General features: G+C 42.1%; 1 protein-coding gene, 1 long non-coding RNA gene and 1 other non-coding gene across 4 annotated transcripts; all 3 read left to right on the top strand.

Moving 5' to 3' along the window:
• The first annotated feature begins 410 nt into the window (after positions 1–410).
• LOC138948850 (Golgi-associated plant pathogenesis-related protein 1-like) lies at positions 411–26,204 on the top strand. Its single transcript, XM_070320474.1, has 5 exons — positions 411–799; positions 5,967–6,062; positions 18,929–19,090; positions 19,789–19,911; positions 21,609–26,204. Exons 2-5 carry the CDS (start codon positions 6,050–6,052, stop codon positions 21,773–21,775), a joined length of 465 nt encoding a protein of 154 aa, XP_070176575.1. The 5' UTR covers positions 411–799; positions 5,967–6,049; the 3' UTR covers positions 21,776–26,204.
• LOC138948849 (uncharacterized) lies at positions 7,569–9,956 on the top strand. Of its 2 annotated transcripts, none has more exons than XR_011450100.1 (4): positions 7,569–7,700; positions 8,389–8,446; positions 8,789–8,882; positions 9,432–9,956. It is a non-coding gene; the product is annotated as an uncharacterized lncRNA (long non-coding RNA). The 2 variants fall into 2 exon arrangements; XR_011450101.1 differs by lacking the exon at positions 7,569–7,700 and adding an exon at positions 7,826–7,905.
• Positions 24,431–24,508, top strand: Trnat-cgu (transfer RNA threonine (anticodon CGU)). The gene has a single exon. It is a non-coding gene; the product is annotated as a tRNA-Thr (tRNA).
• Positions 26,205–27,259: the final 1,055 nt, after the last annotated feature.

Raw genomic sequence — 27,259 nt, 5'->3', positions numbered from 1 at the left:
AAATTTTTATGTAATAAAGTTTTTGACTAGTCCCCCCCCCTCTCTCTCTCTTTCTCTCTCTCATCATAAACCCCACACACACCTCCCTTGCTCTCCCCTTCCCCCTCTCCGCAACATCTCTCAACTCATAAGTCTGATTACATTTAATTTGCCGTTCTCTACAAAAACTGAACGCACTCAGTTCCGGAGCTGTGCAGATTTGGCATTTGCAAGGGCTCATATGTCAATTATTCGCCGATTCCAGAGACATTTCGGCACCGCGCGCATTGTAGACAACCAACAAAGGCCATGACTGTGTTAATGATGTGATCGATTTTCTTCTGACGGACGCAATCTCGCTTCTTTCCTCGCTAACTTCGCGCGCGAGCTATCTCGGTCTCCACTACCCTCGCTTGCTGTCACCAGGCTAATCGAGACGACGGTAAAGCCATTAGTCTGTTCGCTGTTTAGTGGCACACGGCAACTGTTCTCTCTTTTTTCTTGTGATTGGTCTGGAAAGCTGAGTGTGTTTTTATGGGGGAGGAACTGCAGCCAAAAAATACTTTGTGAGATGAAGGCGTGAAAGAGAACGGCTTAACTCGTTGCAGATTCTGTGCCGCCGGTGTGGAAAGTGCCGACAGCACGTGGAAAGCTGCAGAGGAAATCAGAGGTCCTTGAACTTGTGGAACTGTGGTTTCGAGACCACGAGGTTTCTCTTAGCCGGATCTGGTGGAACTCCGAGCTGAACTGGGATTGAATAATGTACTATGTGAACCCTGCTGTATTCTTTGTGGTGATCAACGGATTTTCAAGGATCAGTGTATGTATAGAAAACGGTTCCCATTTCTTTTATTTTTTTCCCCTCAGGAATGCTGGCACAACTGTTGAATTCAAAACGGTAGTTCTCGATTCCGATGCGTCTTTTGCGGCGGTCGATATTTCATGGCCTAGTTTCTGCTGTGCGTAATTGGCAGAGTGAAGGAAGACTATTGTTTTCTGTTGCTGTTAAACAAGCTGCGGAAGTTGAAATCAGAATCGCAATCTCTCTCTCTCTCTCTCTCTCTCTCTCTCTCTCTCTCTCTCTCTCTCTCTCTCTCTCTCTCTCTCTCTCTCTTACGCAAGAATGTATGTATTGCCTACAACGTGTATGATATAGTCATGTGAATAGTTTTTTCTGCTTTTTTTTTTTTTTACTGTCATGCTTATCTTTTGTAATTGTTTTACGTTTGTATATATATATATGTATTCAAGATTAGAATAGTCCCTCTCTGGGCGAGGGCTGGTTGAAAAGAAGCTCGTTTATATAATTATTGCTTATGCCACAACCCTCGTAAAATAAAATTTGATTTGATTTGATTTGATCTCTCTCTCTCTCTCTCTCTCTCTCTCTCTCTCTCTCTGTCTCTCTCTCTCTCTCTCTCTCTCTCTCTGAGTGTCTCTCTCTTTGTTTCTCTCCCCGAGTCTCTCTCTCTCTCTCTCCCCTCCCCCCCCCCCTCTCTCTCTGTCTCTCTCTCTCTCTCTCTCTCTCTCTCTCAGTCTCTCTCTCTCCGAGTCTCTCGTTGTCTGTCTGTCTCTCGCTATGTTTTGAAACAGTTGAATGTTGCTTGCTCAATGAAGACCCAGTTTCAAACTGAACCCGGCACAAGCTGCGTTCAATATCTTCAGTGTCTACATAATCAACAAAGTTCAGTGTGTCAACGTACTGAGATTCGTGTACATGTATGTGTTTGTGAGATAATGTGTAATGTATATATATGAAAATACCCGAGGATAGAGAGAGATATTAAGAGATTGATTGGATTGCTTGATTATACATATGACATTTGCCCCTTAATTATGATAGAGAGACTGACACTGACAGAGAGAGAGAGAGAGAGAGACAGAGACAGAGTGAGAGAGACAGAAAGAGAGATAGAGACAGAGTGAGAGAGACAGAAAGAGAGATAGAGACAGACAGACAGACAAAAAGACAGAGCGAGCGAGCGAGAGAGAGAGAGAGAACTCAAAAATCGCAGCCGCAGTTTGTTTTCGCTTTGTTTTTTCACGGTGATGTCTGTGTTGGTTTTGGCGTGAAGAAGTTTAAGTGCAGAAGGCTGTTTCAAATTTCTCTTAGCTTTCATTAGGGCACAACAGTCATGATTTCGATCTTTATCTCGTTCGAACAGAAATTCCAAAAACAAGAAAGATTATTTTGTGGAATGTTCATTAACAAAAGTGGACCAGAATTCGCAGTTGATGTCGGTACGTCAATAATCTCTGTCTCTGTTTCAAATTTCTCTTGTTTTTTTATCACAATGTCCACAGATACAGTGGAACCCCAATTTTAAGACCCCCTCCAATTTAAGACTTCCTCCCTATTAAGACCTGGTTTTCTCAAACTCGCTGTTGATAACCTCTCTTAATTTACCCCCAATTTAAGGCTTCCTCCTTTTTAAGACCTGGTTTTCTCAAACTCGCTGTTCATAACCTCTCTTAATTTACCCCCAATTTAAGGCTTCCTCCTTTTTAAGACCTGGTTTTCTCAAACTCGCTGTTCATAACCTCTCTTAATTTACCCCCAATTTAAGACTTCCTCCTTTTTAAGACCTGAATTTCTGAGATGTTTGGAGGTCTTAAAAGGAGGGTTCCACTGTGCCATCCTTGTTGAGTAAGCGAACATGTTCACCGCCACTGATATGTCCATGCGTTTACGTGGCACGAAGACGGGAACAGTGGTCTAGTGGATAAGATGCCGGCCTCCCAAGCGGAAAGCCGTGGGTTCAGTTCGAATCCCGGCCACGCCTGGTGGGTTAAGGGTGGAGATTTTTCAGATCTCCCAGGTCAACTTATGCCGTGCAGACCTGCTAATGCCTTATCCCCCTTCGTGTGTACACGCGGCAAGCATAAGGCCTAGACAGTGCCGGCGCGCGGAAAAGATTCTGTAATTCATGTCCGAGTTCGGCGGGTTATAGAAACAGGAAAATACCAAGCATGCATCCCCCGAAAGCGGCGGGGTAAAAGCGGTCATACACGTAAAAACAATGGAAGTTTGAGCCCGGGAAAGAAGAAGATGACGTGGCATTGAATCAATGCATCATGGACACACACCAACAAGATACAGCCTGGCTGCTTTTATTCCTTTCCTACATGTAAGAACCTGGTCGTAATCATGGTGATTTACAGAGCAGGTCAGCATGGGAAGGAAAACCTCTTTAAGACTGTATAATTCTATCGTTTGCTCGTGCAGAAAGCATTTCATCCGTCGTAATGCAATTTGGCTGTCTACGATGTGTTTCCATCTCTTCATTCGCTGTGTCACTGTTTGGCACCAGTCCCAGTCAGCTCCTTCTTAAAGGCACAGTCGTAATCGTTCGCTCAAAGTCTCAAAACTGGCCATGAGCCGGTTTTATGGGCCAGAAACACAGTCGGTCAACTACAGTTGAACGAGTGAAATGCAGTTTTCCGACAAAATCGGGTTTCGTGAAACGATTTCAGTTGCGGGCCGACCGTGCCTCTTCGCAGGGGAAGTTGCCAAATAGACAAATTCCGAAAATTCCTCCGTCGGTTTGTATGGGTTGTGGGAGAGTGACCTTTTCTTGCAAAACGGCAGACAAATAATGAAGGGACCAATCACTAGCGAGGTCACTCTTCCACAACCCATACGTGACCCTCCACTACGAAATGAGTCGCATGTCACCGTTGCATGATTTTCATATTTTTACGTTTTCTGAATGAGTTTTTTTATGCTCTATCCAGTGGTGAAAACCGTTTGAGAAAAGAACGAAAACTGTTTGAGTTATAAGCCTGTGACAAAGGTGACCCTCACACCGTGTTACCAGACACTCCCCGGACTTATATTTAAGCCTAGCGCAGAACCGCGCGAGGTGACATGCGACTCATTTCGTGGTGGAGGGTCACATTATTACAGGAGTTATTTCTGAAAATCGTCTATTACAGAGTTGCCCTCTCCCAGCGACGCGTTCGAACCACAGAGATATATATATATATAGACTATATCTCTGTGGTTCGAACAACCGCGCCCGGTTATCTGGCGGGTAACGCCCGGGAGAGTCGGGTGACGAAGTCCACGAAAATACATGCAACCGGCTCCTGGATTTGACGTGGAATAACACCAACCCTCGAGGCGGCGAGGTCTTCGCAGAAACACGCAGCCTGAGGAGAATAGCGGGGACCGCAAGTGTCACCTATGTCAATCAGCAACATTGATTAACCAGAACTGGATTACCACTCTGCGCAAGAAGCAGCCAGGCTGTTGACATTCGGTATACTGTATATGCCCACGTCGAGTCACGTGGAAGGAGGCTCTGATTCCATGTAAAGGCCTCGACAGATCTGTGCCCACGGTGCTGCATGATCAGGGCGGCTCCCCACAGAGCGCGTCCCTGCGTCCTATATACGCACTAGAAGCCGAAAACACGTACTAGAAATGTATGGAGGGGGTCCCGGGACGCACTAGAAATGTATGGAGGGGGTCCCGGGACGCACTAGACTTTGAAAGAGCGGGTCCTGGATTGTCATGTCCACCCAAAATATTCCAAGGAAGAATATCGTTCACAGTACACAATACGTGACCACAATGTTTTATACGTACACTGGGACTTTTCGGCTTTTGGACCCTTAGGACCCTCTAACATTCTGCTGTGGGGGTCCATGGACCCTCTAAAAATTGAAAGTGGGGGGTCCCAGGACGCACTAGGAGGGGCGTTCGTGGGGAGCCCTGATGATATGGTCTGCAACGAGAAGGAATGTGCCTTTTGACTCTTTCGCAAACATTTAGAACTTGATTAATGCAAACTGACTCCACTGGTTTGCACCAAGGCTTTATTGGCCTTTATTTTATGTTATCTTATTTTAAAGACATTCGCTGGTTTCATTTTTGGATCAGTGATCAATGATCTACATCTATAGGCAACGGCAGTTGGCCAGTACCGGCACGGTTGGCCTAGTGGTAAGGCGTCCGCCCCGTGATCGGGAGGTCGTGGGTTCGCACCTCGGCCGGGTCATACCTAAGACTTTAAAAAATTGGCAATCTAGTGGCTGCTCCGCCTGGCGTCTGGCATTATGGGGTTAGTGCTAGGACTGGTTGGTCCGGTGTCAGAATAATGTGACTGGGTGAGACATGAAGCCTGTGCTGCGACTTCTGTGTTGTGTGTGGTGCACGTTATATGTCAAAGCAGCACCGCCCTGATATGTCCCTTCGTGGTCGGCTGGGCGTTAAGCAAATAAACAAACAAAAAAAGTTGGCCAGTGAAACAGTGGAACCGGCCTTAAGTTTTAAGGTCTCTAACGATCTTTATATAGACAATCAGGTCTTAAAAGGGAGGGAGGTTAGCTAGCTTGGAATGGAGGTTATAACATTTAAATGACGTTTTGAACAGAAAATATCTTCTTCTTCTTCTTCTTCTTCTTCTTCTTCTTCTTCTTCTTTAACTTGTTCTGCGTTTGTGAGGTAAAACTTCCACGTGCACTCTTTTGTTGTCAGTTGCGCGTGTGGACTTTCACTAACGTTTATAACCGTACCCCCCCCCCCCCTTCTCTCTCCAACCTTCCCCGCCGCGCCATTTAGGCAGTCACACTCCGTTTTCGGGAAGAGATAGAAAGAGGGGCTCCCCCTGTCAGTATTCCCCACCAGACCTATGTTTCAGAATTCATACGCCGGCCTGACGCTTGCGTGACAGCTCTTCATAAAATATAGAAAAGATAGCAATTTAAGGGGCAAAAGCCTCCTGCCTGTATGGTTGTTAGACGGCTCGGAAATGTCCTCTGTATGCTGCGTACGTCTGGGTGAAGTTTTGTGTGTTGGTGCAAGCGAGTCAGTTTCGCTGAATGCACAGAACTAGAACAGTACACACTTGCCAGGTTTGTAAGGTGCGTGTAGATGATTGTAATTACAAAGACTTCTCTGTTGCTGTACTGAGATGCACGTTTGTCAGTTCTTGTGATGCAGTATTACAGTGTCTTCATTGTGTGTTGCTATTCTGGTGTAGGGAAGTGGCTGACCGTGTGAGACCAGCAAAGACACACGAAGTGCGGGGTGCCTGAATAGACAGTGTTGACCGGTTGTATCACCATGACAACAGCTGGTAAGTTTTTCACAGGTTTTTTAATCGTTTTTTTTTCGTTTCTATATTTTGTGTGTGTGTGTGTGTGTGTGTGTGTGTGTGTGTGTGTGTGTGTGTCAGTGAGAGAGAGAGAGAGAGGGTCACTTGTGTGTGTGTGTACGTGTGCGAGTGGTAAGAAAGGTACGTGTGTGTGTGTGTGTATGTGTGTGTCAGTGCGTGCGTGTATGTCTTAGATCATAATGTGTGTGTGTGTGTGTGTGTGTGTGTGTGTGTGTGTGTGTGTGTTGTCAGTGTCAGTGCCGTGTGTGAGTACGTCAGTGCGTGTGTGTGTGTTAGATAATGTGTGTATGCATGTGTGTCTGTGTCAGTGTGTCAGTGTGTGTGTCAGTGTGTGTGTACGTATATTAGGAAATATGTGTCTATGTATGTATGTATGTATGTATGTATGTGTATGTATGTGTGTGTGTGTGTGTGTGTGTGTGTGTACGTATATTAGGAAATATGTGTCTATGTATGTATGTATGTATGTATGTATGTGTATGTATGTGTGTGTGTGTGTGTGTGTGTGGGGGGGGTGATTGTGTTGGGGTGGGGTCGGTACGAGCGCGCGTGCGTATGCGTGTGTACACAGTATCTTGTCGAATGTCTTATTATACGGTTAGTTTCGAGGTTGACCATGGGCAGCGCCATTTTGTTGTGAAATACGTCATCAGTTTGTGTACACAGGAAGTTGTGACATCCGTCACCCTATGGGAGGGGTGGAGGCAACATTGTTCATCTGTAGAAAGTTGTGAAATCCGTCACCCTATGGGAGGAGTGAAGGCAAATTTGGTCACCACAGAGGTTGTGTAACACCGGAAGTTGTGAAATACGTCACCCTATGGGAAGGGTGACGGCAAAATCGCAAAAACATGATATGTCGTATTGTGCAGGGTCAACTGCAACAAGCTCAAACCGAGCCATTCATACCTAGTTGTATTTGAGCGACTTATATACCGACATTTTTATTTCTTATTTTCAGCACAGGTGTAGGAAAAATCATGAACCAAAATGTTATTTATTTTCTAATTTAACATTTTTTTTACAAATATGACCATGGTCTTTTAAACATACAGTGACATTAAACATTGTTATGTTAAAAAAAAAGAAAAAAGAAAAAAAGCTTTTGTGCACAAATCAGAAAATACATTGTACATTTTACCTACAGGCCAAACAGTGTCTGTTGGCGGCAAATGACCCAGCAAGTTGCTATTTTTAGATCGATTAAAAGTTGTCAAGAACAGGCGCTTACATTTGGATGTGTCCACTGATAGTAGGTTTGGTTGTGATCAATCAGAATGATGTGGGAATAAAAATGTATGACAGTTTGGTATGATGACATGTAATTCAAATATGCTGAAATGTAATATTATACATGATATAATATTATTATGGCTGTTGCCATGACCATGAACCCCAAGAAAGGTTTAATGTTATGTAAAATCAAAATACCAAAATCAAGCACCTACTAATCTGGTCTACGGTGCGGGAAGATTGAGGTCAACTTCGCCGCGCCGCGCTCATTGACTTGCGTCAAGGCCGATGCGCGTAGATTCCCAGAATGTTTACTTTCGGTTAGATTCTTCGACAGCATTCGCAGAGGTGACTGCCGTTACAGAGGTGAGTAAAACTGACCATCGAAAGGAAAATAAGATTCATATTGGTAATACTAATAACATACTTGCACAAGCATGTATCTACCAAAACTGTATGGGAGCACATAGTTGGAAAGGCGTGGTGAAGCGATCAAATCGAATCGTCCGTCTCAGTCAGTGCACTGCATGATCAGCCACCACGATTGAACGTCACTGTCTGTATTTTGTATGTAAGCAGAGCTTCCAAACTAGTTAAATCCTGATGTAGTTTACAAAAACAAAACAAAATCTCATTCCTGTTCCATTGTTATTCTTGTAGTTGTGATATATTCTAGTGAAACTGAAAGTAAGTGTTAAAAGCAGAAAAGCCGGACTGAATCAGGTAAATGGGTTGGGAAAGTTTTGCTAAGAAATCCTGTTATTTCCCTGGGTTAATAAGCATCTCTTTGTCCAACTATTTACACAATTTATTTGACTATAGTTTGTGGTTTCAATTGAAATTATTGTTGTATTTATTTCTAGACTGCACGAACTTGCATTGATTGCATTTCATTGTTACAGCACAAAACACTGAATGACACATACTGATTGACGAGCATGCCAATAGCCTTCTCGTTTTACAGTATAGGTACTGATAGTTACATACAAGTTTGAATATCACTTTGAACACTGCCACATTCAGTTCTTTTCATCATTGAATAATTTTGTTTCAGGAAGCAAGCACCACTTTTGTCAGAAGTGTGTCAAGCTCAAAGTACTATTTCACAAAAGGTGAGAAGTTATTCGTTACATTTGCAACATTTATTGTTAAAAAATATTAAACATAAAGGCAGAATTTGTTTGTCTTGTGATTGTGATGCCTACAACTACACCCGCTTGTGATTTCTCAGTCAAGTTACTGCAGATTTGTGTATATTTCAGTCTCATGTGGTATTTGCCATATTTTTGTGTGAACATGTGTATTTTTCAAGACTTAGATTCTGTGATAACATAAAATACCATAACACATTTGACACCAGTGCATCATATAATATTTTTGGATAATTCTCATTACGCATGATTTTTTATTGTGTCACTGTGTGTACATTTACATGTGTTTTTAAATGTCAACAGGTGACAGTTCCACTTTTGGAAGAGGTGTGCAGTGAGATTGCAGAAAATGAATGCCTGTCAGCTGATCTGTGAAGCCATGTTAAAACCTTGGACTGTAAGTGTTTAGAGAAACACTGTATGAATGAATACAATTTTGTTGGAGTAGTGTTTTCACTTTTGCTTATAATGTAAAACAATTTCAAGTTTAAATTTCAAGTTATTCAGTTACGCTGAGAATAAGCTGTCATATATAGTAAGCAGTGCTCCCTGTATGGCATACGTGTAATTATTGTTGATCATTCGCGTACACATTCCAGACTTCAATCAATCAATATGAAGCTTGTCAATGTGCAAGTGTTCTTTTTGGATACAATGGTGTGTGTGTTTGCCTTTGTTTTAAAGTTATACGAGGCAGGGAATTATCCCAAGATATGGACTAATAAAAATCTATTATTGTATATATATATATATACAGTGGACCACCCCCCCCCCCCCCCCCCAATTTGATAATCCCTCCCTTTTAAGACCTTATTTTGTCAGTTTGTCTGTGCATAACTTCTGTAAATTTTCCTTCATTTTAAGACTGCCTCCTTTTAAAGACCCGCTTTCTCAGGTGGTTCTATTGTATGTGTTCAAGTGTAAGACTTTGTGGTCTGTTTGACAGGTGCTGTTCTTCGGGACAAACTTCAGGTGTTTGAGTCATGCCTTGGTCTACGAGGGAAGTTCCGGAACGCGGCCAAGGAAAAGGCTCACTCATTGTACTACGCAAGCCATGCAAGCATTACAGAGGTCACCAAGTCGACTCATGCATCAGCTTCCATTTGCCTCAGGATGTTTGAAAGGCTGGTCGAAGCAACCTATGGGTGCAACAGACCTGGTTACTGTACGAAATTTGCGTACAATCTTACAAAATTGAAGACCGCTGTACGATTATATGCCAGACATTAAAATCATACGCACACAACAAAAAAAAAAAAATTTAAATTAAAAAAAAATTTAAAATAAAAAAATTATATATAAGTCTGAAGAGGACTGTGTGAGCCTAGAAAGCAATGTGTAAAGAGGACTGTATGAGACCAGAAAATACTGACCAGTGCAGTGACAGAAATGAAGGGCTGACTCAATACTGCTGACAGCAGCTGATGCAAATTTTCCTCAGAGGTCAAAAATAAAAATTATGTTTTTCTAACATTCGTTTTGTGTCACATTTTCAAATATCTAATAGTGTATGGGTTTTTTTTTCCAACAAAACTGTTTTAATTTACTTTCAGCACAAATTCTTTCTTACATGTATTTACAGTCTTTAAATAATGGGGTTTGAGGGGGGAATAAAGCACAGCGAGAATGAATTGTACACCTTAAAATTCTGATTGTACACATTTTTAGCCTCATTTGTACACCAGGAAATTTTAGTGGTAATCAGGTCTGGTGCAAACAGGAAGACAACGCGAATGACCGACCGGTGCCAGTGTGTGAGGAAGGATGTGATCAGGTATGTTGCTGGGAGTGTGGTGAAGAAACTAAAAAAGAAAGTTTGGGGCCTCAAGAAAGGTGCATACAGATACGAGAAACTGCGCTGTTTAGAAGCACTGAGGTTCAGTGAGCTGTCAGAAAGTGATTGTGATTCTTCAACTGACATGACAACGGTGCTTAACCGAGGAGGACTGGCATTTGTCAAAGACAACATTGTGCAAATGTTCCTTGACATGCAGGACATTTTTCGTCGGACTGTTTCACATGTAAACCATTTGTCCGCCCCCTGTCGATATTTATCGACTAAGTTCCTTGTGTATGTTATGAAATGAGTTTGCGGTGTACCCATGCAAAATTGGCCGCGTAGATAACAGTGAAGGTCAGGAGAAACCGTACAGGTCGAGCAAAGTGGAGTCATTTACACATGAATAACATGTACTGCGTTGGTTCTTTTTACATTTAGTCAAGTTTTGACTAAATGTTTTAACATAGACGGGGAATCGAGACGAGGGTCGTGGTGTATGTATGTCTCAGTGTGTGTGTGTGTGTGTGTGTGTGTGTGTGTGTGTGTCTGTGTGTGTGTCTGTGTGTGTGTCTGTGTGTGTGTGTGTAGAGCGATTCAGAGTAAACTACTGGACCGATCTTTATGAAATTTTACATGAGTGTTCCTGAGTATGATATCCTCAGACGTTTTTTTTGTTTTTTTGATAAATGTCTTTGATGACGTCATATCCGGCTTTTTGTAAAAAGTTGAGGCGGCACTGTCACACCCTCATTTTTCAATCAAATTGATTGAAATTTTGACCCAGCAATTTTCGACGAAGGCCAGACTTTTGTATTGCATTTCAGTTTGGAGGCTTAAAAATTAATTAATGACTTTGGTCATTAAAAATCTGAAAATTGTAATTAAAATTATTTTTTTATAAAACGATCTAAAATTACGTTCATCTTATTTTTCGTCATTTTCTGATTCCAAAAACATATAAATATGCTATATTCGGATTAAAAACAAGCTCGGAAAATTAAAAATATATAAATTATGATTAAAATAATATTTCCGAAATCGATTTAAAAACAATTTCATCTTATTCCTTGTCGGCTCCTGATTCCAAAAACATATAGATATGATATGTTTGGATTAAAAACACGCTCAGAAAGTTAAAACGAAGAGAGGTACAGAAAAGCGTGCTATGCAGCACAGCGCAACCACTACCGCGCTAAACAGGCTCGTCAATTTCACTGCCTTTTGCACGAGCGGCGGACTACGGTCATTGTGAAAAAGTGCAGTGCGTTCAGGTTTATTCTGTGAGTTTCACAGCTTGACTAAATGTAGTTGTTGGGCGCAAAGTAAGAATCCGGGGCAGAGTTGGAATAATCGGGATTTCCCGAAACCTCATTTGATTTCCAACAAATTGCCGCATTTCCGGAAACGAGCTGCCTTGTTCTAGAAATGGCAACCCTTCGACTGGCACAAAAAAGTATACCCTTTTCACATGTCATGAATAAGGTATATGAAAAAGCAAGGTCTTATACAGGGGAAGTCTTGAATTGGGGGTGTGGGGGTACACTGTGTAACAATTCTCTCGAGTGACACTCACTCAGCGCAGGGACCTATATTAGGTCTATGCTCAGCGCATGCAGCTAGCTAGTTGCTGCTGTCTCGATCTATTTTGAACACAATGATTTTTTTTCTCAGAGTAGAGTGTTAGTTTGTTACAACAGGCTGAAATCATCTTTAATTTGAATCAACATTTTGCAACAATCAATCACATCAATATAGCGCACAGACTGACTTGCAAATTACGTTTCAAGAGCCTAGATTCTTTCTTTCTTTCTTTCTTTCTTTATTTGGTGTTTAACGTCGTTTTCAACCACGAAGGTTATATCGCGACGAGGGAAAGGGGGGAGATGGGATAGGGGAAAGGGGGGAGAGATGGGATAGAGCCACTTGTTAAATGTTTCTTGTTCACAAAAGCACTAATCAAAAAATTGCTCCAGGGGCTTGCAACGTAGTACAATATATGACCTTACTGGGAGAATGCAAGTTTCCAGTACAAAGGACTAAACATTTCTTACATACTGCTTGACTAAAATCTTTACAAACATTGACTATATTCTATACAAGAACCACTTAACAAGGGTAAAAGGAGGAACAGAATCCGTTAGTCGCCTCTTACGACATGCGGGGTGCAGAGAAATAAGGATGTGGAAAAGAAGACTTTTGGTAAGTGAAATAAAGGTGATGGATCCAGTCAGGTAGAAATAAGACAACAAGAAAAGAATTGGAAAACTGCAGGGAATAGTAGGGAGAGTTTTCTTGGAAGGAAATATAGGTGAAAGGACTGGTAAGGCAGAAATAAGACAAAAGAAGAGAAGTAAAGGAGTGGGGTAGCTTAGTATAAACACTCCCGCCGCGTGAAGGCGACCCCATGGGAGCAGAGCCTAGATTACCATGCAGTGACAAGAGCCTACTCAGTAAAGGGACGTAATATGCTGTCTCTGCAGCCCAGAGAGACTGTGTGAGTTTACAGATCTCTGGTTTAAAAAATTATTACAATCGATAGTTACCAGTGAAAAGTTAGTATCAGAACACTCTTGTTGTGTTTTTGTTGTTGTAAAATGTAAGATCTGAAACGTTAAAAATTACGTAAAATTGGTGCGTTTTGGTCGAGTGGGATGGGTTGTTGAACTGTGTTGTTACAGCCAGCCGAAGTTATCAGAAATGTTTTGCTTTTTGTAATTCGGTTGGTTTGGTGCGTTATACAATGCATAGACTGCTTTTTCAAGACTAAGCATTGATCACTTTAAAACACAAGGATCATCATAGGCCATCATGACTTGTATCATTTTACATCGCATTCTAAGAAAGAGCAGAATTCTCACTATGCGCGCGGTACATTTCTAGAATCGCGTAGCGCAAAGTTGGAATTCCTACAATGGCGGCCATTGTTGGAATTCCAACAAAGCGCAGGTCATTTCCGGAAAAGCGCCGATGACGAGATGGGTCGCAACAACGTAATTTCGCCTTACGCGACTTGTTTTACATCTTTTTACATTTAGTCAAGTTTTGACTAAAGAACTCAGAACTCAGAACTCAGAACTCATTTAATTGTCATAAAAACACAGTAAAGGGTTTATCAGACACGAAGTGGATATTTGTAAAGACAAGAAGAAATATCGTCCATGGAGCAGTGATTACAACATTGTTATGTATCTGTAGTTATGTCATTATTGCGTATAATCATGCAGTTGTATACAAATTCAGCAAGTTGTTGCTGTATCGATACGTCTTGCATTGTCATCAGCTGACTCGGATTTCGAGCATTAACACGTGCATGTTCCATAAGCTGCAAGCGTAGATCATGAAATTTTGTACAACTATCCAGGAAATGGAGCTCGTCTTCAATTACGCCACACACGGTGCACTTTCTATCCTCTCTGGGTGTGTTTGTGTATCTCCCCTCTAAATGTTTTAACGTAGAGGGGGGATTCGAGACGAGGGTTGTGGTGTATGTGTGTGTGTGTGTGTGTGTGTCTGTCTGTCTGTGTGTGTGTGTAGAGCGATTCAGATCAAACTACTGGACCGATCTTTATGAAACTTTTGACATGAGAGTTCCTGGGAATGATATCCCCGGACGTTTTTTTCTTTTTTTCGATAAATACCTTTGATGACGTCATATCCGGCTTTTTAAAAAAGTTGAGGCGGCACTGTCACACCCTCATTTTTCAATCAAATTGATTGAAATTTTGGCCCAGCAATCTTCGACGAAGGCCGGACTTCGGTATTGCATTTCAGCTTGGTGGCTTAAAATTATTTAATGAGTTTGGTCATTAAAAATCTGAAAATTGTAAAAAAAAAAAAACTTTTTTTAAAACGATCCAAATTTACGTTTATCTTATTCTTGATCATTTTCTGATTCCAAAAACATATAAATATGTTATATTCGGATTAAAAACAAGCTCTGAAAATTAAAAATATAAAAATTATGATTAAAATAAAATTTCCGAAATCGATTTAAAAACAATTTCATCTTATTCCTTGTGGGTTCCTGATTCCCAAAACATATAGATGTGATATGTTTGGATTAAAAACACGCTCAGAAAGTCAAAAAGAATAGAGATAAAGAAAAGCGTGCTATCCTTCTCAGCGCAACTACTACCCCGCTCTTCTTGTCAATTTCACTGCCTGTGCATCGAGCGGTGGACTGACGATGCTACGAGTATACGCTCTTGCTGTAAAAATGCAGTGAGTTCAGTTTCATTCTGTTAGTTCGACAGCTTGACTAAATGTTGTAATTTCGCCTTACGCGACTTGTTATAATTTCCTTCGTGCCTGGTCACACATCAGTTGCATTCACATCACACACACTCTGACCCATATTTTTGCACGCTCCCGGAAGTTTTTGTCACACGTACATTGGTTCACACTTACACACGCACACACGCACACACACACACCGTCACACGCAACCTAGCCCCTCCTACACACACACACACACACACACACACACACAGAGACACGCACACACACCTGTGTCACACACACACATTTGTGTCACACACACACACATTTGTGTCACACACACACACACACACACACACACGCACACACACACACACACACACACACACACACCGTGTCACACACACACACACACACACACACGTAACACGCACTTGTGTCACACACACACACACACACACACACACACCGTGACACACACACACACACGCACTTGTGTCACACACACACACACACACACACACACACACTGACACACACATATTTGTGTCACACACACAACACACACTGGCACACGCACACACACACACATATCTCCTTCAGTTGAGCCAATAAAGCTTAAATTTGAATAGAAAACGGTTGCTATATATATGTACTAGATGAATACCCGCTTCGCCGGGTAGCCGGCTTCGCCGGGAAGAAGTAGAGCCGAATACCCGGCGAAAGTGGCGCACCGTACGGCGGCTTCGCCGGGTACCCGAAGCCGGGTGAGTGGCGCACCGTACGCGATTGACGCCACACGAAGGAAGGGAGATAAACGCGCAAAACACTGGAGAAGATAAGGAGCGTTGTGGACAGTGACCTTCTAAAAATAGTAACGGGAATATGGATTGAGCGTTGTGGACAGTGACCTTCTAAAAATAGTAACGGGAATATGGATTGACGCCACACGACGGAAGGGAGATAAACGCAAAACACTGGAGAAGATAAGGAAGAGTTATTGGGAATGGATGAACAGAAAAACCAAAATCGGTTCAGCGCTGCGCGCTGAGAGCACGTGTTGAAAATGTTCATCGACCAGATTGTGTCCGGGGTGTACCCGAATATGCCCACCGAATTTGAAGCAGATCCATCGAGAACTTTGGCCGTGCATCGCGAACACACACACACACACACACACACACACACACACACACACACACACACACACACACACACACACACAGACAGACACAAGTCGTATATATATATATATATGACTTTCAATTGTTTCTTTCACAATTTCTGATGTTTTATATATATATAGATACATAGCCTCTCTCACGAGTTTAATTATTTTTCACCTGCTTGGGCCAGTTTAGCGCTCAGAAATACAGGCGAAACGGACCAAGATCAATATCAAAGGGAGACAATCGATCAGAAAGGAAAGTGTCGCGTGATCTCCCCAGTCAGTATTAAGGGAGGCCATCGATCAGAAAGCAGAGTGTCGTATTATCCCCCCTTTCATTCCCGGAGTTTCTTATCTCTTCTCTGTGGTCAGTTGATCTGTCTGGTTAACCAGGGTCACTGACCCGAGCGACCACTGATGCTAAATGGAATCCAGTCGCCACATATCGACCAAAAAGAGAAGAAGGCAGATCTCAGATAAACAAGTGTTGACCTTAACGGGGTCAAGAAGCCGCCCTTGGTAATATGGGGGAGGGACACGGAGACAGAGAGACAGACAGACAGAGGGAGGGAAACAAAATTTTTTTTAAATGAATAAATTATAATAAAACAAGTCGCGTAAGGCGAAATTACTACATTTAGTCAAGCTGTGGAACTCACAGAATGAAACTGAACGCACTGGGTTTTTTCACAATGACCGTAGTCCGCCGCTCGTGCAAAAGGCAATGAAATTAACGAGCCTGTTTAGCGCGGTAGTGGTTGCGTTGTGCTGCATAGCACGCTTTTCTGTACCTCTCTTCGTTTTAACTTTCTGAGCGTGTTTTTAATCCAAACATATCATATCTATATGTTTTTTTTAATCTGGAACCGACAAGGAATAAAATGAAATTGTTTTTATATCGATTTCGGAAATTTTATTTTAATCATAATTTTTATATTTTTTAATTTTCAGAGCTTGTTTTTAATCCGAATATAACATATTTATATGTTTTTGGAATCAGAAAATGATGAAGAATAAGATGAACGTAATTTTGGATCGTTTTATACAAAAATAATTTTAATTACAATTTTCGGATTTTTAATGACCAAAGTCATTAATTAATTTTTAAGCCTCCAAGCTGAAATGCAATACCAAAGTCCGGCCTTTGTCGAAGATTGCTTGGCCAAAATTTCAATCAATTCTAATGAAAAATGAGGGTGTGACAGTGCCGCCTCAACTTTTACAAAAAGCCGAATATGACGTCATCAGAGACATTTATCCAAAAAATGAAAAAACTTTTCGGGATATCATACCCAGGAACTTTCATGTCAAATTTCATAAAGATCGGTCCAGTAGTTTACTCTGAATCGCTCTAAAACACACACACACACACACACACACACACACACACACACACACACACACACACACACACACACACACACACACACCACGTCTCGATTCCCCCTCTACGTTAAAACATTAAGTCAAAACGTGACTCAATGTAAAAAAATTAAAAAAAATTAAATTAAATAAATAATTTTTAGAAAAAATTAATTACAATAAATTAATTGAACAAATTAAGAAATAATTTTAATTTTTTTTACCGAGCTCTTTACACGTGGTGACATGGTAGACAAACAAACACCTGAAACCCGGACAAACAGGCAGAGCAAATCCAGTAAGCACCCTTTACAAGGCGGCTTAATAATCCAACGCATGTTCGCATGCTGTCAGAGATCGAACGAGACCCGAAGGGAAGTAACTCATTACCGCTTCTTTCCAAAGTAAATGACGTACACAGTTTTGCGTCACTTCACCTTCACAGTACCAATGATATTACTCAGGAACGGCCCATACTTTCTAAAGAAATATTCAACATAAAAAAGTATCCTTCTACACAACCCACGCCATCCATATAGAAACAAGAAAGGGAGGTAACTAATTCCATAAAAAACATGTAATTAGGAATTGAATATATATTGTGACACTCAGTGGGCAGCACATGCCTTCAAATGCTTTTGAGGCCACCCCGGGCGAAACTGGGCCCTGAATCTCTACTATCTTCTAAAACGTTCCTAACTCAAATTAAAGTTATTTTTCAGCAAACTGAGTATGTTGATGGTAATACTTTTACACTGTCTGATTCTTATAGAATATATAGAGTCGAAGTGAGAAACAAAATGCTAGTAATAACATAAGACCAAAACATTATTTGGCAAACGAGTCCGTACCACGGAACCACACAAACCAATAAAACAAACTCCACTGTTACCGCCCAACGAAGCATCCAAATATCGGAGCACGTAAAATGAAATTGAACAAAAGCATGGCGGCTGCCAAACCAAAACACTGATCTAAAAATATAGATCAGTGAACCAAAAAGAGGAAAGGGAAGTAACTTGCGGGAATTCCCGCACACGCATTAGTATGTCAGTGGGTTTCGTCCCCTGGCTCGGTTTGTAAAAGCGTTAAAAGCTAATATCTTCCGTTTGACTACCGGTAGGAATGTAATTTTTGGCATACAAAAAACAAAGCCTATTCCTAACAATTTCACAAAATTTGAGCTTAATTGACCCAGAGACACAAGTCTTACCCGACAAACACCGACCGACTGACCGCCCACCCGCCCGCCTCAAACAAACAAACAAACAAACAGACAGAGCAAATCCATTAAGCCCCAATATTCTAATGGCGGCTTAAAAATAGACATTACCGGCCTCTGAACTCAAATCCTTGACTTACCTCCAAAAATATTGTCCTTCGCGTGTAAAGGATAGTGTAAACGACCACAGCTTTTACATGTGATAAGAGAACCCTAGCTTCTGTCGGTAAACATGGCAAAAATCAAATGTCTTCTTGTTTTTCTTTGCGGAGTTTTCTTGTTTTTGTTCAAGTTTTGTTATTTTACAGAATTAACTTAGCAAATTGACATAGGTGTCAGTTACAAAATTAATCCCCCCCCCCCCCTCCAACAAAAAACAACAAAAACAAGAAAATTAGTTGATTAAAATCAACATGGCCGAAGCAATGTTTTCATAAAAGAAGCGGTATTGTACGGGCACATGTTGTATTTGGGTTACATCAACAACAACAAAACAACCAGGAAGTAGATATTTTTGTTTGAGTCAAATTTGAAGGATGCTCTGATATCTCTGTAAAATCCTAGACGGATCTGCAGTGCTTTTCAAGTGGGTACCAGAGCAGCTCATATCGGCAAAGTGTCTTGTTATGTGGGCAATGCAATTTTACCTGTACATTTGTGTTGACAGAAATTTTTTTCTTTTCTGCTCTACAGAAATCGAAACGTTTCGAACAGACATGCTGGCGGCACACAACCAGTGTCGAGTCCAACACGGCTCACCAGAGTTAGCGGAGTGTGAGGATCTCCACAGGAGTGCACAAAGTTGGGCTGACACCTTGGCCGACACAGGGTTCCTGCAGTACAACGAAGCTGCTGGTGAGTGGGCAACAATTGATCCCCCCCATCTTTCAGAGACAGGGGGGACTAATTGGTATGACAGGTCCAAAGGCTGATGTCGATTTGCGGAGTGGAAAAGACTGTCCTTGACTAATTGTGGCAAGAGAGAATTGGAGGTTTTTGTTTTTACCCGTCGGTGTGTGTGTGTGTGTGTGTGTGTGTGTGTGTGTGTGTGTGTGTGTGTGTGTGTGTCAGTATGCCAGTCAGTGCCGTGTGTGTATGTGTGTGTGTCTGTCTGTCACAACTTGAAGATTGTGTGCTTGGTGCGTGTGTGCACATGAACAGAAGGGTTGGAGCGAAAAGGGGGGGGGGGGGGGGGGGTGGTGGTAAGGGGATTGGACATGATATAGCAGAACTTTAAAACAGAAACAAAAGACAGTGGTGAAAGAGGGGGTGCGGCTCGGGATTCATTTCATTCGGTCGTCTCTTCAAATCCTGCATGTAACTTTTGAATTGTAGAGTTTTGTACGTTTGTTACAGTTGTAAGCCCTAATTTGTTTACCAGGGCTCCTTTCCACGACCTTTCTACGGTCAAAGTCAATTCAAAGTCACTGGAAGGTGTCGAATCAAGTGTTCTTTAGAATGTATGAAATCGATTCTTTCATTTTCACTCAGTCATAGTTTGAACCAACAGGGCTTTCGGGATCGAACTTTTCCCCCATTTTCTTCTCTCTCAGGTGTCGGGGAGAGCATTGTGTTCGTGGACGTGAACGGACAGCGGCCGTGTGGTCAGCAGGTGACCGACGAGTGGTACAGAGAGTCCAGACACTACTCCTTCAACCAGCCCAGGTGGAGAAAAGGTCAGTTTTTGTCGGCGAATCATTGACAGCAAAAGTCGATTTTTCACAGCAAGACTGATTACAAATGGCGTAAACTTAGACAGATATTTTGTCGTCCACGTCGCTAAACACGCTCGCACGCACGCACGCATACACTGACACACACACACCGACACACACCGACACACAAACACACGCGCGCGTGCACGCACGCACACACTGACGCACACACACCACACACACTCACACGCACGCACGCACGCACGCACGCACGCACGCACACCGTCAAACCGACATAAACACACACACACACACATACAGGGTGCATGTAATTTTCATGTTATGAGTTGTCCGTGACTGATTTGCGTGATTTATAGTAGTAATGTGATTTATAGTAGTAATGTGATCAGGCTGTAGGCTATGAAAACGTTGATCATGAGCAAGAAGACACCTTGTCTGTCTGTGACAGTGGCTTATTCTGCTCTCTCTCTCTCACTCTCTCTCTTTCTCTCTTTGTCTCTCTCTCTCTCTCTCTCTCTCTCTCTCTCTCTCTCTCTCTCTTACCTTGTCTCTCACTCTTTGTCTCCCCCTCTCACACACACACACCCACACGCACGAGAACGCACTCACACTGAAACACACACACACACACACTCACACACACACACACTGACATTTACACACTCACACACACACACACACACACACACACACACACACACACACACACACACACACACACACACACACACACACACACACACACACACACACACACACACACAAACACACACACACACAACACAATCCAGCGCAGTCAAAATCTGCTGCAGGCTTTCCGGCTGAGAAAAGTATTGTCGTGAATCATCTTATTTATGATAGCAAGGCAAGATAAACGTAACAAGTGTTATCGATTTTTTCGCTCAGCGTAGATTCGCTTAGGGAAATGTCCTGTCTCCCAGAGAGAATATATCTTGGGTTATTATGCAATATTCTTTGCATTCAGATAAACACAGGAATAACATAAGCCCATACATACAAAGACAAGTCATTGAGATACTGCGAGTAGCAATGTATCCTGCCTTGGCCATTACTGCTACCTCTCTGTCTGTCTGTCTCCGTGTCTGACTGACCCGGCGGTGACGTCTGTCTATATGTCTGTCTGTCTGTCTGTCTGTCTGTCTGTCTGTCTCTCTCTCTTTCTCTTTCTCTCTCTCTCTCTCTCTCTCTCTCTCTCTCTCTCTCTCTCTCTTTCAGTCCGTGTCTCAGAAAATATCATATCTATACTTATTCTTGTACTCTCGCTAAATTGTCATTGTCATTGGTTGTCTGTCTTTGGCATCAGATGCTTGTCTGTCTGTCTGTCTGTAAGCTCTCTCTTTCTGTCTCTCTCTCTCTCTCTCTGAGGCTGTCTCTCTCTCTCAGTCTCTCGTCACAGTCAGTCTCTCTCCTCTCTCTCTCTAGTCTCTCTCATCTCTCTGTCTGTGGGGCTTTATTAGTCTGTCCGTTGCTGCGCGGGTATTTGTCACAGGAGCTTGTATCAAATCGCCGGTCGATCATTATTTACAGTCCACTACTACGACATACTACTACTATATACTAATAATGATCGACCGGCGATTTGATACAAGCTCCTGTGGTATTTGTTCACTCTCCCTCAACATATACAAAACCCGACGGTGTTATATTTGCAATTCGTCTATTCCTTCTTTTTGCAGAAACGATACACTTCACACAGCTGGTGTGGAAGACCACTACGCAGATGGGGGTGGGGGTGTCCAGGGTCAGGGGTCAGGATCGCTGGGTCATCGTGACCCACTACAGACCTCAGGGCAACACCAACATGCCAGGGGACTTCAAGAAGAATGTTCAACCGCCCACGTAAGACTCTCTGCTAGCATGGTAGGTGGCAAAGCCTTGACGCAGCAGAGAGAGGATGTGTGTGTCCAGAATGATTTTGAAGACGATGAGTTGCCAAACCTTTGCAAAGTAGAGAGAGGATTTGTGTGTCAAGCCTTGATGAAGCAGAGAGACCGGGATTTATGTGTGCTCAATGGTTTTGAAGACGAGGAGTTGCCAAGACTTGACGCGAAGTAGAGAGAAGATTTGTCAGTGTGTCCAGGATGATTTTGAAGACGAGGCATTACTAAGCCTAAACAGAGAGTGGATTTGTGTGTCCAGGATGATTTTGAAGATGATGAATTACCTAACCTTTGCGAAGTAGAGAGAGGCTTTGTGTGTCCAGAATGATTCTGAAGACGAGGAATTACCAAGCCTTGACGAAACAGAGGGGCCGGAATTTGTGTGTCCAGGATGATTTTGAAGACGAGTAAGCCTAGCTTTGACACGAAGTAGAGAGAGGATTTGTGTGTCCATGATGATTTTGAAGACGCGGAGCTACCAAGCCTTGACGAATCAGAGAGATGATTTGTGTGTCCAGGATGATTTTGAAGATGGCGAGGAGTTACCAAGCCTTCGCGAATCAGAGAGATGATTTGTGTGTCCTGGATGATTTTAAAGACGAGGAATTACCAATCTTTGACACGAAGCAGAGAGAGGATTTGTGTGTCCAGGATGATTTTGAAGACAAGCAAATACGTTTTGAATTGCCGACAAGGACTTCAACGAATCGAGAGTGTATATTCAGAACGAATGTGAGAACTACTGGATGATTGTCATTGTCACACCTACTTATTATGTGATGTTTTCATGCCAGCTTCTGAACAAGCAAGAGCTGTGAAGCAGACATTTGACCACAAGCGGTTGGGTGTGTCCCGAGTGTATTATTGGTACAGACAAGAACTTCTGGATGGTGCGGCCATTTCAAGTTCACCTACTGATGTTTTCATTCCAGCTTCTCGGAACAAGCAAGCCGGATTTGTGAAACAAACGTTGTGACCACAAACGGGTGTGTCCCGAATGTATTTAGAACAGACAAGAACTTCTGGATGGTGGCCATTCACACCTACCGCGCACACCTACCGCGCATATTAAAGTAAATATTGGCTGAGGAGTGAAAGAAAAAAACCTGCGGCAGTCGTTGCAGAGAGTGCCAGTGGACGCCCATTGAGGATCTTCAGTGTTAAAGAGAGCAGTGTTTTTTCTCAGGCCTCGGTCTTCAGTCATTGACGCATACTTTTCTGATTTAACGCATTGTAATGACCCCTTGCCGGTGTGACGCTGACATCTTGGTCCCGCCGTCATATTACGATTCTCGGCCTCGTTGATCTTGTATAAACTCCACACTGAACAAAAAAACACCCTTCGATAGTACTGATTAGCGACCGTGGGTACCTTACATTCATGGGGCCAAATTTGTCCAACCAATATTTTTTATTCAACTTAGAAATTTGATTCATCCTAAAATGTTTCCCTTCTCATTCAAGGGACGTAACCACTCGGTACACGTTTTCGAATAAATCGATTTTTGGGGTGAAATCTATTAAATTTCACCACCAATTTTCTTCACATGCAAGAAACTGACACGCTTTTCATCCTTAAATAATTTCACTTCATTAATTTTACCAGGAAACAACATTTAGTCTCGAGTATATATCGAGGGGGTAATATGACGGCGGGGCCAAGATGTCAGCGTCACACCGGTCGACCTTCCGATAGTTTTGACTTGTAGGAGGTCTTCTGACAGAAAAATGTGTGTGTTAGCCAGGACATTTGGGCCAATAGATATTTCTAATCCAGGTCCAATTCACCTGTTATCCTCTGAGTCTGGGAACAACACTGAGAGATAATTACTTGGTCAGGATATGGTACGATGGCCTTAGATTTTTGTAATTTTAATTATTTATTTATTTGCTTGTTTATTTATTTATGTATCTATTTTTAAAGAATAAGGACATGGTATTTATGCTCTAGAGAACTTGCCATTACGACGATTTTTACCTGAAACACCTCAAAACTTCAATGGTTGAATGGTGGGATCATTGCCAGTTGATACATGACTGCGTGGAATTATGAAATGATCGAATCTTGGTGGAATTCTTCAGGGACGCTCAGTGAAGCTTCACCCAGAGACTGTAGAGTACACACACACACACACACACACACGCATGCACATACGCACACACTTCATGCAGTCTCTGATTCAGCTACTACAGTGGAACCTGTGATGAAAGGACACCTTTCAGAACACCCAAAATTGCATGGTAGGAATGTTTCGGTCAAGGTCATAGACAAGTTTTAGGGACAACATCAAGTGTCCATTCTTGGAAGGTGTCCTCTCATTAGAGGGGCCTAACATTGCAGGTATCACTGTATGTAGTACGTTTGTGGATATAAGACTCTGAAAGCGTAGCTAAATTATAGTTGTTTGTTTGTGTGTCTGCTGGCTTGTTCGTTTGTGTGTGTATGTGCTTGTTTCTATTCATAAGAGTAAGGCTGTGGAAATATGATTTACTAAATTATTCCTTTAGTTTTGTGTATGTTTGTTTGGTTTAAACAATTTTATTCAGCAAAATTACGTGTTTGTTTGTTCAATTGTGTTTGTCTGTTTGCTTGTTGTATGTACGCTTATCTATAGTTGGACCGCAACACGGTGGCCCAGTGGTAAGGCGTCCGCCCCGTGAGCGGGAGGTCGTGGGTTCGAACCCCGGCCGGGTCATACCTAAGACTTTAAAATTGGCAATCTAGTGGCTGCTCCGCCTGGCGTCTGGCATTATGGGGTTAGTGCTAGGACTGGTTGGTCCGGTGTCAGAATAATGTGACTGGGTGAGACATGAAGCCTGTGCTGCGACTTCTGTCTTGTGTGTGGCGCACGTTATATGTCAAAGCAGCACCGCCCTGATATGGCCCTTCGTGGTCTGCTGGGCGTTAAGCAAACAAACAAACAAACAAACAAATCTATAGTTGGACATTACCACTCTTAACGGGATTTGAAAATACGCATGCTTGTTTTAATACATCTTTATTGTTATGTTAATCACATCCCAAATGACAACAGTATGTTTACATCCCACTGACATATAATTGCGGCTCCAAAATGGAAGTGCCTGGGTAAAAAATCAAAACAATTGCCAATGGCTACTTGTGCTACTATATTTTTTAAACATCTTTTTTCCCATCAATGCTGGCGAGACAATTTGGGTTGCTAAACAAAGCAGCAAGAAGTTAAGGCACTTAGCTTCGTACTGGCTGCAGCTTTGACCTTCTCACTTCAAGGTCACAGTGAAGTCTGTATCATGTTACAGTGGACCCCCCCCCCCCCCCCCCCCTCTCTTTTAAGACCTGAAAATCTAAGAAATCGGGTCTTCAAAGGGCCGTCGCGATATAACCTTGAACGGTTGAAAACGACGTTAAACACCAAATAAAGAAAGAAAGAAAGTCTTCAAAGGGAGGGAGCCTTAACATTGAGCTAAATTTACAGGCGGAATGAACAAAATATCTGAAATTTAGCTTGACTAGGTCTCAGAGGGGGATCGGATTACACTGTCTGATGATAATATCAAGCAACACTTTGCCAGTACAGCACTAAATGTGGGGATGGATGGGTATACCAAAGTTGTCTTGCTTTAAGATCCTTCATATGTGCAATGCATGTATTTTTGTGGTTTTTTTAAGAATTTATTTTGCAAAAATTCTCCTCATTTTTGTCGCAGCACGGGAGAACATCCCGACGCCTTGTCATTTTTACATGTTGACCCGCTCTGTACATGATTATCTGTTACACATCCTCGACAGGCTTACACGAGATAAGCGCATTCTTTAGTTTATATAAATGCCGAAGATCAAAAGCCTGGCTGCTTCCTCGGTTGAAAATGACATTTTTGTCAACAGAATTTCGTGACAGTTTGACACACGTGTGAAAAATGGCCACTGCGCACAGAAACAAGTAATTTCACGTTAATTTCGCAAAGTTGTTAAAGACACCCAAAATTCAAATTTTCACAACGTTGTATTCACGTTGTGTGCTCGATGATTTTGAAGACGAGGAGTTGCCAAGCCTTGACGCGAAGTAGAGAGACTAAGATTTGTGTGTCCAGAATGATTTTGAAGACGAGGAATTACCAAGCTTTGACGAGTCAGAGAGAGGATTTGTGTATACAGGTTGATTTTGAAGACGAGGAATTACCAAAGTTGTCGCAAAGTTGTTAAAGATACCCAAAATTCAAATTTTTGCAACGTTGTATTCACGTTGTGTGCTCGATGATTTTGAAGACGAGGAGTTGTGTGTTTGCTGGGTAGGCTGTTTCATTTGGATACGTATCCAAGTGAAATGATGCTCTTATTCCATGTACAAGCCTGCACAGACCTGTGGCGGAAAACGTGATCTTTTACGCTGGAAGGACAGAATTCAAATCTTTAAGGCCAGGCATGGGAATTCCAAAATAAAAAAAGCTCTGAAAATAGGCCGAGGTCCAGGGGGCCGCCTAGGCCCCGGCGGGGGTACAGGGGCAGAGCCCCGTTGTTTTTTTTTAGCATTTTAGACCAATATTTTGATAGTTCTCGTCCAAGCAAATAATGGATAGAGAGACATAGTATACATATGATTTGATTTAATTTACCTTTTTTTTGCCACGGACAATTTGATATTTTCGCTGAAACGTCATTTCCTTTTCGCGGAAATCCGCGATTTCACGGAAAATTCCCATGCCTGAAAGGCAGACAAAATCACCTGCAATAACTGTGCGTCCCATTTCAGCTTTTTACAATGTCGTTCACAGCATGTCAGCCAGATGCAGCGTTTCTCTCATTTGACAGCTTTATTGTCGTTTCTATTTTGTAAAAGTTTGTTTTTCTTGCAGCAAAATCAAAAAGTGCATCTGTGAAGTTGTTGAAAATAAAGAAATAATACGATGAAAAACTACTGACTTGCTTTGATGGGGCTCTTCCAAGGTTTTTGTTGCGTCTGTCGTATTTGCATATTTTGGTTATGTTGGGAATTATTTTTTTCCATATTTCTTGTCTCACACACACACTCATGCACGGACGCACGCACGCACGACGCAAGAGCACACACACACACACACACACACACACACACACACACACACACACACACACACACACACATAAAACGAATTGAAGTATTGTAATATATTTATCAATTATACATGTGTAAGTTTCTTCAAAATCAGACGAAAAAGTATTGAAAGCGTTCCAGGTAACTATAGTTACAGTGTATGTATCATATGAGTATGTAAACAAGAATGCTGATATAAGCATTGTTACACTTCATTTTTATTAACAAACAGGAAAACAATCCAACATTTTCAACTGTCAAATGCATACAAATCATCTTAATTGTAAATCTGACATAATCAAAATAGATGCAAAAAAGCAGCTACTTAAATGCGAACCCCACAACACAACTTTAATTAACACAAAAATGTAATCAAACAGTTTTTGCATACCA

Source organism: Littorina saxatilis, linkage group LG15, assembly GCF_037325665.1.
Source record: "Littorina saxatilis isolate snail1 linkage group LG15, US_GU_Lsax_2.0, whole genome shotgun sequence".
Classification (NCBI taxonomy): Eukaryota; Metazoa; Mollusca; class Gastropoda; order Littorinimorpha; family Littorinidae; genus Littorina; species Littorina saxatilis.
This window is presented reverse-complemented; position numbering and strand designations above follow the sequence as displayed.

Coding starts and splice junctions, on each gene's coding strand:
- LOC138948850 (XM_070320474.1), top strand. Junction 19,091..19,788: donor GCAGTACAACGAAGCTGCTG/GTGAGTGGGCAA, acceptor CTTCTCTCTCAG/GTGTCGGGGAGAGCATTGTG. Junction 19,912..21,608: donor CCAGCCCAGGTGGAGAAAAG/GTCAGTTTTTGT, acceptor TTCTTTTTGCAG/AAACGATACACTTCACACAG.